We start from the raw sequence: 11,097 nt of genomic DNA on the forward strand, positions 1-11,097 counted from the left end.
GTGCTCTTATCCTTGCGTCCTGAAAGCGCCGCCTTGAGTGCTGCTAGGTCCTTGCCAAGGGGCGAGATGGCTCTTGAGGCCCAGAAGCGGGCCTGCGCTGCTTGCGTGCCTTCGCGCCTGTCGCTCTTGCCGCTGCCTTGCGCGCGCGCCCGTCGTCTGCGCTCCAGCCTCGGACATCCATCCGCGAGGCGCAGCCTCAGGCAGTCAGCACTGCCGCCTCTGAGCGCCTGCTGCTGCGCTCTCCGTTGCGTGTGGTATGGACGAGCTCATGGGCGGCGGCCGCGCCCGCGGCGTGGCGCGCAGCAGACCCTGAGAGGCGCCTGCGCAGTGACGTCGCGGCTTCCACGCATGAAGATGACGGCGGCGGCGCGGGCTGCGAGCGCGAGTGCGGGGCTGTGCCGCCTGGGGCTTCCGCATGCCGCCTCGCTGCGGCTGCGCATCCAAAACAGGTAGCCTCTCTCTCTCAAGCTCGGACGTGCGAGGTGCCGCTGCAGGGTGCAGCGCAAGTGCCGCAGCGCCGCTTTATGCGCGCTTGAGAGCGCCAGCGGGAGCGGGCTGCAGCGTCGATGACGCGTGGCCCCGGTGCCTGCGTGTCACACGAGCGGAGCCGGCTCGCCTGCCCCCGCACCGCTGCTCCGGCTCGGCACGGGCCCTGGCCGTCCGGCCTACAAGTAGCATCCCGCCGCAGCCCTTCCTTGCTTCCTCACCACCACCTCTTCAAGCTTAACCCTCCCTCATCTACGCATCATGGCCAGCATCGTCCAGGGCATTACCCACCTGATCCAGGGCATCTTCGAGGCTGCCTTCGGCCTCGTCCGCGGCGTGTTCAACGCAGCGCTCGCCGTCGTGAACGCATGCTTCTCGACAATCTTCGGCCTCCTGGTAAGTCAGGCTCGAGCCACCTTGCTCCTCTGTCTGCGGCAGCTGACCTCTCCAACAGCACGGCGTCTACGACCTCTTCGCCGGCCTGATCGGCACGGCGACCAACGTCACAGGAGACCTGCTGAGGATCGTGACCGGTGCGTCTCACATCCCTGGGCCTGCGGGCGAAAGAGCGGGGTCTGTGGGCGAAAGCGCGGGGCCGGTGGGCAAAGGTTGGCGCCCTAGAGGGCAATTTTTGGCTGCACTCCACCGTGTAGGCTGTACAGCTGCTAACACCCCCTCTCGCAGCCAACCTGGCCGTCTTCTCCATCCTCGTCGTCGGTCTCGCGGCGCTCATCGTGTTCTCGCAGCAGAACGGCGGTGCTGCGGCCGCCAAGAAGCGTTCTTGAGCGTGTGCCCGGCCCGTGACTCTCTGTGTCTCCCGTAATACCAGCGCGCAACGCATGCACCTGTCCTTCTCTTTTGCTGCTAGAGCGAGGCTGTCAGAGGCGCTGATCCTGGACGCGGAGCGGAGGGGCGAAGGTGTTGGCTGCGCGTGGCTTGTGCGCGCGCGACGCGGCGAAGCGTGTTAATTGGCGCGTCGCTGCCGTGCGGCATGCGCGGGCATGTGCAGCCGCCGCGCCGGCGGCGCAGCCTTGCCTTCCCACTCCCACCTCCTCTCACTGCCGACCACCTGCTGCGCACCGGCTCGCCTGTCTCCTCTCCACTCAGCGCAGCCCGTTCGCAGCCGAAGCGCAGCGGCGCTCAGGCATCATGTCGCTTGCCGTGCGTAGCTCCGCTGCCCGGCGCAGCGCCCTGCTCACGCCCTCCACCAGTCGACGATCACGACGTTCCTGATCGACGTCTCGCCCTCGATGGGCGAGACGCGCGAGATCACGGAAGACGTCGAGCTCGAGCTGAAGGACGGCGAGGACGAGGGCGCCGAAGATGCGGCCCTGCGCCAGGCTGCGGCTGATGGCATGGACGGCGAGCTGAACCAGGGCGAGGAGGGAGAGAAGGGCGCGGCCACCTGGCGCACGCGCAAGCGCCAGACGAGCAAGCTGGAGTGGGCGTGCGACTTTGTGGGCCGGCGTGTGCAGACATACGTGAGTGCAGCTGCCGGCGCTGGCTGGCTGCAGGGCGCCTGCCTGAGCGGCAGCTGTCTCTGAACCCGTACGGCTGCACAGGTGCACGCCAACCTCAAGACAGGCAAGGTGCACCTGATGACCTACGGCTCGCCGCGTGAGCATAGCTGATGAGCTTCGCGCTGCCTCCTGGCTCACAAGCTTGCTTACAGGGACGCGCAATGTGCTCTCGGAGCAGCGCGACGGCAAGATCGCGGAGGCGTTCGAGGGCATCGATGAGCTGTTCGAGCCGGCGCAGCCGACGCTCATGACGTGCGAGCTGGTGCGTGCCTTGCGCGCGTCCAAGCCCGAGGAGAAGCCGCACCCAGCAGACCGTGAGTGCTTAGCGCAAGGCAGACCGCAGCAGCGGCTGATCTTCACTCTCAGCTCTGAGTGCGCTCATCGCCGCGATCAACACGCTCACCGACAAGGACCGCGGCGGCCTCAACACGTCGTCGAAGAACACCTGGACGCGCACCATCTATCTCGTCACCGACGGCCTCACGCCCTTCAAGCGCGAGGACGTCGACATGATCCAGCAGAAGATGCGCGAGGAGAACATCCAGCTCAAAATCATGTGAGTCGGGCAAGGCTCTCGGGCAAGGCGGCGCTGACTGCGTGCCGCAGCGGCATCGACTTTGACGATGAGGAGTACGGCTTCGTTGAGGAGAACAAGGACCCAGTCAAGGTGCGTCCGTTGTGTGCGCAGCAGGAGCTCCAGCTGACCGCGATCAACAGGCGAAGAACGAGGTGTTCTGGCACAACTTCCTTCAGGAGGTGCCCGGCTCAGGCATTGCCACGGCGGCCGATGTCATCGAGCAGATCAAGGCGCCGCAGCTCGCGCCCAAGAAGCCAACGGCAATGAACACGACGCTCACATTTGGCGACCCGTCGCAGCAGCACGCCAGCTTCGAGGTGCTGGGCATCCAGGTTTGCATGTACAAGGCGACCGCGCTGGTGCGGCCCATGGGCGCCAAGAAGCTCAGCAAAATCGCGCAGCAGAGCGCCGGCGGGCAGCGCGACCTGGCGAACATCGCGCAGACGCGCATCGTCGAGGGCTGCATGCCCGAGGTGACTGCTGCGCCCGAGGAGGAGGCCGACGGCGACCAGATCGCCGCAGCCGACCGGGCGCGCATCGCCATGTCGTACACCGTTGAGATGGCGCGCAAGTACTTTATCCTCGACGAGATCAAGCGCCTCGAGGCAGAGGAGATCAGCTCCGCCAAGCCGCTGCCCGAGGATACTGAGTTCGTCAAGGCCTGGAAGCTCGGCAAGAGCCACGTGCCCGTCGAGCACGTTCAAGACATCATCTACGACACCGAGGCCGGCCTCGAGATCATCCAGTTCCACAATCTCGACAAGGTGAGCGCCCTGCATCTTGCGTCGGCCTTTCGGTGCCTGACATGCCTCCGCAGATGCGTCGATGGATGATCATGGGCGAGACGAGCTACGTGCTCGCGCCTGTGAACAACGCCGAGGCGCAGCTGCGCCTCTCGAGCATGATCCGCGCCATGCACGAGCTCGGCAAGTTTGCGCTCGTGCGTCACGTCAAGAAGAAGGATGGCGATCCGAAAGTGAGCAGCTGCGACGGGCTGCATGTGGCTACGTTGCTGACTCTTGTGCCAGCTCGGCGTGCTGGTGCCCGTTGTCAAGGACCCCGAGGCGGGCATCGAGCTTGAGTACTTGGTGTACGGCGAGGTGCGTGGCGTGGCGAGGCGGCAAGGTGACTTGGCTCACGCAGCAGCATCAGGTGCCCTTCGCAGACGACTTCCGCCAGCTCGTCTTCCCACCTCTCGAGTACGTCGTCGACCGCAACGGCGTCGAGCATCGCGAGCACCGCCTGCTGCCAAACAAGGATCAGCAGAAGGCGATGGACGAGCTCGTCGACGCGATGGACCTCACGGACGCGTACGAGCATGTAGACGGGTGAGTGCATTGCACAGCCATCCTCTCTGCTACGCTGAAGCGCTGTTTCAAGCTCGCGTGCCGAATGGTTCAGCACCGAGGACAGCTTCAATCCGGCGATTCACCGGATCAAGGAGGCCGTCGAATGGCGCGTCTTCCACCCAGAGGACACGGAGCTGCCGCGCTCGCACTGGGAGCTCGACAAGTTCCTGAAGCGCCCGGAAATCGTCTGGGAGCGCGCCCGGCCGCTGGTGGAGCAGTGCAGGGAGCTGTTCGAGCTGGTGAGTGCTGCGGAGTGCGCTTCCTGGGCAGCGCTGACCATGAGCTATTCGTGCCATCGTCGGACAGGAGTACTGTGAGTGATGCTCTCGCCTCTGGATCCTGTATGACGCGCTGACCCGCCCCAACCCGCAGCGCCAGACGCTGCGCTCAAGCGAGCAGAGCTCTTCAAGGAGAACAAGCGTCGTCGCGATGCGGCAATTGCCTCCGGCGGCGTCGAGAACAAGACGATCGTGCTTCAGGACGAGCCCGGAGACTCTGACTCAGACGGCGGCGGACACGATGGCCGGCCGGCCAAGACGGCCAAGACGCAGCCCGCGGCCGTGACCACGCTAGGCGCCACGCAGGCATACAAGCCCAGCGACGGCAACAGCGACACCGAGGACGAGGAAGGCGATTACGTCAAGATCTCGCGGCCAGACCCAAAGGTGTCGCAGCCGGAGCCCAAGTTATCGACTCAGGCGCCGACACCAAGCCCTGCGCTGGACACCGGCGGCGTGGTCATCAGCAGCGGCACGCCCCTCGAGGACTTTGCGTCGGCGATGAAGGATGCGGCAGACCCTGCGCAGGTCATTCGCGCCATGTGCATCGTGAGTGCGACCGGCTGTGAAAGCTTACTCATCGGCTCACTACCTGCCTCCCAGCGCATTCGGGACCTAGTCGCATCGAGCATGTCGAACAACTCGTACCCCAAGGCCCGCGATGCCATGCGCGCATGCCGCGCGGCCGCAGCAGAGGAGGACGAGGCGGACGAGTGGAACACGTGCGTTCTTGCATCTCGGCGTCGGCGACGACAGTGCTGACCTGCCACCGCGCAGCTTTATCCGCAAGCTCAAGAAGGATCTGCTGTCGAACTCGTTTGGACGCCGCAGCCGGCGCGACTTCTGGGACAGCTACGTGCGCGGCACGCAGCTTGGCCTCATCACGAAGGACGAGGACGCAGGCAACAGGAGCGAGGTCACGTCCAAGATGGCGGCCGACGTGAGTCCTGTCCGGCAGCATCTGCTCGCTCGTCTGACACAGCCTCGCCGCAGTTCATCAACTTGTGATCTGTGCACCTCCGCCAACATTGTATACCACCGCCATCAATTGCATTCTACCGACATCGCCACGGCCGCTGAGCCCGGTTCTGGGCGGCCTCTGCGCAGCACGACGGTGCCGCTCCAGGCGGCGGTGTGAGAAAGCTTGGATGCCGCGACGCAGATGCGATCTGCTTGCGCCGTCCAGCTGCCGGCGTGCTCGTCGGCCGAGCTGAAGGTCGAGCGCAGCAGCTCGTACTGGGCTTCTGATGGCGCCCGGCATCGATCGTACTTCTCACCGCCCAGCGACAGCTGTTGCGATTCATACAGCCGCACTTGCCAGCCGTCCTCGCCTTCCAGGCAGAGTGTAGCGCCGAGATGTGCTGCAGTGTGTTTGCTCGCCTGCATTTGCGGTGCGTACGCCAAAGCGCCGGCGATGAGGGCAAGTGCTGCGCACGCCACGAGCGCCGAGCGCCGCAGTCCGAAGCCCTCGGCCTTGGCACGAAGCTCGAGCGCTGCCGAGGCGGCCTCAGCGCTCTGGCGCAGAGACGACACACACAGGCGCAGACTCACTGCTTGCGCTCAGTAGCCCCAGGCTGGCGTGCGTGAGGCTGAGCGCGGGCCAGGCGAGCAGGAAGGAGCGGATGGAGAGCAGCAGTGCGGCGTACTGCAGCAGCGCCGCGAGCGAGAGGCCGCCGCTGCGCTCGCCGCCCAGCGACAGCGACACGAGGCCGTCGAGCGAGCTGCGGCGCGACGAGCGGGCACTGCTGGAGCGGGCGTCGGGCGACGTGCTGCGGCTCAGCGTCGTGTAGCTGGTGCGCCGCAGATGTGGAGGCAGCGTCGCGAACGACGCCGAGGAGAGGGAGACGGGCGCTGGCCAGGACTGCCGCGACGCACTCATCTTGCGCGAGGCTCGCAGCCAGCGCAATTGGGTGTTGGTGACGAGGAGTGAGCTCTCATCGAGCTGCTCAAGGTGCTCGAAGCCATCGCCAAGGCAGGGTCCGCACGCGCGAGGCGAGGTGAGAGGGAGCTGTGCGAACGTGCGAAGGCGGCGCCGGCCCGGCTGCCGGCGGCGCGTGCATGCGGCGCGCGTGGGAGCACCATCCTCGAGTGTGCCCATCCTCGGCTCCTCTCCGCGCATCACACAGAGGTCTTGTGTCGGGACGGCGCTGGTGCGCCGCCCGCCATGGTGTGCATTGAGCCAGGCACGGGCTGATGGGCGTTTTGGTGTGAACCGCGTACAAAAGGGGGAATGTGGGAGGGGGACGATTCTGAGATGCGAGGGGAGAGAGAGGGGAAATACAGGGTGACGAGCAGGCGGAACGGCACAGCAGAGGCTTACTTGCCGGCCTTGAAGGCGGCAATCTTCTCCTGCACCTTGGCCTTGCGCTCGGCGTACGTGAGCTTGGTGGCCTTGTACTTCTTGCTCTCGGCGGCCCAGTCCTTGGACTTGTCCGTCGGCTTGTACTCGGGGTCCTCGCGGATCTTCTCGTAGGCCTCCTCCCAGATGCCCTCGATGTCGTCCGAGCCAATGTCGTCCTCGAGGTACGACGAGAAGTGCTTCTTGAAGCGCTCGTCGTCCTCCTCCTCGAGCGACTCCATGAACTCGGCGACGTGCGAGCCGCGGATGTAGCCGCTCAGCACCTCGGCGTCAAGCTCCTTCGTCTCGGCGTCGTAGCCGGGGAAGCGCTTCTCCGAATGCGGCACGTACAGGCCGCCGTCCGAGGCGCCCTTGAGGGCACCGAAGACACGGGCACCCGTCGACGTGCGCTTCAGGCCGACGTCGAGGAAGCACTTGAACGGGCGCGGCTCGTCGTCACCCTCGAGCGCCTCCGTCTCGGTCATCGTTCCGTCGGGCTCAGTCACACCCTCGTACTTGTCGGCGAGGCCGAGCAGGGTGAGGGCGCGACGGGCGCACAGGAGGCCAGTGGCGTAGGCTGCGCGGCGTTGGGTGTGAGCGGACCATCCTTCGATCTGCGGCTCTTGTCGGCTCCTCGGCGGCGAGCATTCCTCCGACGCATGCGCACGGCGCCTGTGCTGCGCCTGCTGCCCCGCCGCGGGCATGTCTGACCCCTCTCATCCTGTCCGGGCCCATCGATCTCACGCCATCCAGCACTGCCCGCCCGACCTGCTGTGTCCGCCTGCTGCATCCTTCCCCTATCGCAAGTGCCTCGCCGCCTCTGCCAGCATTCTCCCACTCTCCTATCTAGCCCTACATCACTCTCTCCCGCCCATCTCTGCTGCGCTCTCCGCATGACTCACCAGCAGTCCAGTTGGACAGGCCGTGCTTGACGCCGTAGCGCGGCAGCTCCTTGGAGCTCGCCTGCGTGAGGACGACATCGCCCTGGATCTTGGCCGAGATGATCTGCACCGAGACGTACTTGTTGCTGAAGCGCACGACGAGGCGGTACTTGGGCGCGTTGTACTTGTTCTTGGCCTGGGCGACGAGGCGCTTGCGGGCGTAGTAGTCCGTGCGGCCCTCGCGGCGGCGACGGTACTTGACCTGCACAGGCGACGCACGCAGTCAGCGTCTGCGACGGCTGCAACGGCAGGACGGCATGCTCCCGACCCCCTTCCAGCATGGCGGTGGCTGCCCTTGTCTCTCGCCGCGCCTGCTCTTCCCTTCCATCTGCAGCTGCGCCTCTGCCAGGCCGGCTCTACGCCCTGTCCTGCCCGCACACTGCGCCGCATACGCACCTGGTAGCGGCTGAAGTACGGCGAGCTCTTGACCTGCTTGACGAACGGCATTTTGGGTGGTCGGTGGGGGTGGTGGGGGACGGGTGGCAGCGGGCGGCGCGCGCTGGGCGGCCGCGCCTGGCCCGCAGCGGCGCGCGCGCCTGGAAGACGCAGGCGCAGGCGGCGCGCGGCGTGCGACACTGCTCGCGTGCCGTGCCGCCGCGTTTGCTGCGGCACCGCAGCAGCCAGCCACGTCACGTGATGCTTCTCTCGCCGCACCCTCACAGCGCCTGCAAGGGCCACCGCCTTGCCCAGCGCCACGGGCGGAGCTGCTGAAGAGCACGCGGGTCGGAGCAGCAGCGACAGGGTGCACCTGAACGGCTGCACAGCGCACCTCAGACGCAGCATCGTGCCACGCACTCGAGCCGTAGGCATGCAGAACTGGATTGCGCGCAGGAGCCGCTGGGATGTTCGTGTGTAGAGGGTCGTGGCGAGTGACTTGGAGTGTACAGGATCATGTGATGGAGACAGAGGCTACACGGATAGGAAGGAGCGCGAGAGGAGAAGGGTAGTTGGGGAGTCGGGATCAGTCGTCGAACTGCAGCATGTCCATGGCATCGCCGCCAAAGTCGGGCTGCGCCTCGAGCTGCTGCTGCAGCTGCGCGTCGTCCCAGAGCAGCGGCTCGGAGGGGTCTGCGAGCGCGGCCGGAGGTGCCGCAGCGGCCGTCGTGGCGGCGCTGGCCTCGCGCTCGGCGTCCTCCTTAGCCTTGACCTCCTCGGCCGTCAAGAAGCGCCCGCCCGGACCGCGCGGTCGGCGCATGGCGTGCTTGTGCCGAGACTCGTGCTGGTACGGTTGCTGGGCGGTGGCGAGATGCTGGTCAGCGTCGCCGACAGGACAAGGAGCCGGGCTCGTCTCACCTTTGCCACCTCAAGGCCAAGCCGCCGCGCTTCGGCCGCAGCCTCGATGACCTCGCGCTTGCGCCGCTGCAGGATGCGGGCACGCGCAGCACGGCGCTTGAGGATGCGGTGGTACTGCTTTGCGTTGACGTAGAGCGGCTCTTCGTCGGCATCGTCGGCAGCATGACTGGCGACCGAGGCAGCCGCGCCGGCGGAGCCCGTGGCCTCGCGAGCCACGGAGCCGACGCTCGAGGCGGGCGGAAGCACGCTCTCAAAGGACGGCGAGCCGGGCGGCGGCTGCATTAGGGGTGCGCCAGCCGCAGCACCGTCCTCGAGCCAGTGGTTGACCATGCTTCGCGCCAGAGCACTGGTGTCTTCGTTCTGCAGCGGATCGACGAACGGCAGCGTCGCCGAGTTCGCTTTGCTGCCGGCGGTCCCATGAGAGCCAGCAGCGGACGGCACGGCGGTGCTGCCCGCGCCCTGTTGCTCGGGCTGCTCCTCCTCCACTGGCGGCTCTACGATTGGCTTCGCCTTCTTCCGCCGCGCCTTCGGCCGCTTCGTACCGCCGCCGGCAGAGTCGTCGAGCTCGACAGTGGGCGCCTCAATGAAGGACCACACTTCCGGAGGCGAGCTGCCTGCTGGCGCTGCTGCATTGGACGGAGGTGCCTGGGCCATCGGTCGCATGACCATGGCCTCTCTAGTGCCATCGTCCATGCCATAGACGGGCGAGTCGAGACCGTATTCCGGCCAGCGGTAGTAGTGCGCATAGCCGCTCGAGCCGGGCTGCGGCGGCGCATAGTCTTGCGAGTAAGACGGCGAGCCGATGCGTGCACCAGGCAGCGAGAACGATGGTCCGGCTAGCGAGCTGCCGACATGGTGCGAGCCAGACGGCAAGTTCGGGTGCTGGATGTAGAATGCCGGTGCACCGCCGGCCGCACCAGCGTAGTGCGAGTCGAAGCCGGGTGAGAGCGGGCTGCTCGGCAGGCCGATGTCGTAGACCTGTTCATGGGAGATCTCCAGTCAGCTATACTGTCCCGACGCTGCTGGTATGCTCGGCTACGGCGGCGGCGAGAGAGGCACCAGACGATGATCAACGAGCGCTTGGCACCGCAAGTCGCGGCGCTCATGCGCACGCCTAGGCCACGGCACCGGTCTACTTGCACAACAGTGCGTAGCCCTGTGTCCGGCACAGCAGCCGACCCCGCGCCACACAGGCAGCCTCCGCAGCTGTAGCCAAGAAGCAGCAAGCGGCATGCAGGAAGCACCTGGCCGCAGATCCCTCGAACCGCGCAGTGCGCTTGGCTCATGATGAAAGGCCGAGCGCTGACCTGAAAAACGATCACTCCCGAGCGCAGCGCGGTCGCTCTTGCGCGGGCACCTGAGCTCACGCGCCACCCTTGCCACAGTCTGTCCCCGCAACCTTCGACTGGTGTTCCGACATCGACGAGCCGTCACTTACCTCTGCCTGTCCCAGGACATCGCCACCGACTCCGCCCGCCTCGTAGCGCTGCATCTACGCCCGCCGCTCGCGATGCGTCCCTGAGCGCCGTGCGCGGTGCTCGAGGCGCAGGAGTGCCGACGAGTTGCCACGCCTAGGTGGTGCTGGGTTTGGCGCGATCAGCGGCCGAAGCCGCCCGGAGCTGCTGTAGGAAAGCCGGCGAGCGTCGAAATAGAGCAGCAGCTAGCCGATGAGCTAGATCGCGAGCGGCGTAGAGGAGCCGACGGCGAGTGTCGCGCTCGGTGGCGCACAGAGCGAGAGGGTGGCAGAGGGCGGTGTGTGGCGGTGAGGGATGTAGGAGTGAGGTGCGAGAGGGGTAGTGATGGCGCTGTGTGCTCCAGGGGTGGCCCGGGCGGCACGCACGCTACCAGAGACGGCTCTGAGAGCTATCAGATGGGATCTCGCGCGGTGAGCGGCGGCTTGAGAAGATGTGATCGCTGGTGCAGATGCGCCTGTGCACGCTGCAGCGGTGCGCCTCGGCGCGTTTCGCGGCGCGGAGCAGCAGCGCAAAGCGCGCCACGCCGGTTGATCCGACCGAGAGCGGAGCGGCGGAGAAGGCGGCTGCAAGCGCGAGCTGGGCCTCGTGGGCTGCCGCAGATCGGGTGCTGCCGTGGCGCGTGTTCACACGGTGTGCTGCGCTGGCACACTTGCTGTGGCAACGAGCGTCGAGGAGCTGCCCAAAGCTCGACTCGCTGCGAGAGGAGAATCGGGCGAGGAGTGAGGTGCGGTGCGTGCGGAGGCGGCGTGCTGCGCGGCCTGTGTGGCGTGGCGAGGAGGTGCGCGCGCAGTGCGTGCTGCACGGCGGCAGTGGCTGGCAGAGGAGAGCGAGCCCAGCAAG

At 66.6% G+C, this 11,097-nt stretch overlaps 4 protein-coding genes across 4 annotated transcripts; 2 read left to right on the forward strand and 2 right to left on the reverse strand.

Moving 5' to 3' along the window:
- The first annotated feature begins 646 nt into the window (after positions 1-646).
- FA09DRAFT_332023 (hypothetical protein) lies at positions 647-1,341 on the forward strand. The gene is made up of 3 exons (XM_025743282.1): positions 647-882; positions 941-1,019; positions 1,171-1,341. The coding sequence occupies exons 1-3, from the start codon at positions 748-750 to the stop codon at positions 1,269-1,271; spliced, it is 315 nt and encodes a 104-aa protein (XP_025595985.1). The 5' UTR covers positions 647-747; the 3' UTR covers positions 1,272-1,341.
- Positions 1,342-1,527: 186 nt separating this feature from the next.
- FA09DRAFT_311980 (SPOC domain-like protein) lies at positions 1,528-5,278 on the forward strand. The gene is made up of 16 exons (XM_025740680.1): positions 1,528-1,647; positions 1,698-1,967; positions 2,049-2,103; positions 2,159-2,320; positions 2,373-2,562; positions 2,613-2,673; positions 2,724-3,347; positions 3,401-3,559; positions 3,612-3,683; positions 3,736-3,911; positions 3,964-4,171; positions 4,239-4,245; positions 4,305-4,759; positions 4,814-4,932; positions 4,988-5,150; positions 5,204-5,278. The coding sequence occupies exons 1-16, from the start codon at positions 1,636-1,638 to the stop codon at positions 5,216-5,218; spliced, it is 2,748 nt and encodes a 915-aa protein (XP_025595986.1). The 5' UTR covers positions 1,528-1,635; the 3' UTR covers positions 5,219-5,278.
- Positions 5,279-6,444: 1,166 nt separating this feature from the next.
- On the reverse strand, positions 6,445-7,936 carry FA09DRAFT_344266 (putative RPL5-60S large subunit ribosomal protein L5.e; the record flags this gene model as incomplete). The annotated part of the gene is made up of 3 exons (XM_025744643.1): positions 6,445-7,125; positions 7,451-7,691; positions 7,886-7,936. 3 exons carry the CDS (start codon positions 7,934-7,936, stop codon positions 6,527-6,529), a joined length of 891 nt encoding a protein of 296 aa, XP_025595987.1. The 3' UTR covers positions 6,445-6,526.
- Positions 7,937-8,621: 685 nt separating this feature from the next.
- Positions 8,622-8,929, reverse strand: FA09DRAFT_291628 (CCAAT-binding transcription factor, subunit B; the record flags this gene model as incomplete). Its single annotated transcript, XM_025739983.1, has 2 exons — positions 8,622-8,720; positions 8,834-8,929. Coding segments are annotated over 2 exons (195 nt in total), but the record flags the coding sequence as incomplete, so codon positions are not given.
- Between the last annotated feature and the right edge of the window lie 2,168 nt (positions 8,930-11,097).

Source organism: Tilletiopsis washingtonensis (assembly GCF_003144115.1).
Source record: "Tilletiopsis washingtonensis strain MCA 4186 unplaced genomic scaffold FA09scaffold_21, whole genome shotgun sequence".
NCBI lineage: Eukaryota > Fungi > Basidiomycota > Exobasidiomycetes > Entylomatales > Tilletiopsis > Tilletiopsis washingtonensis.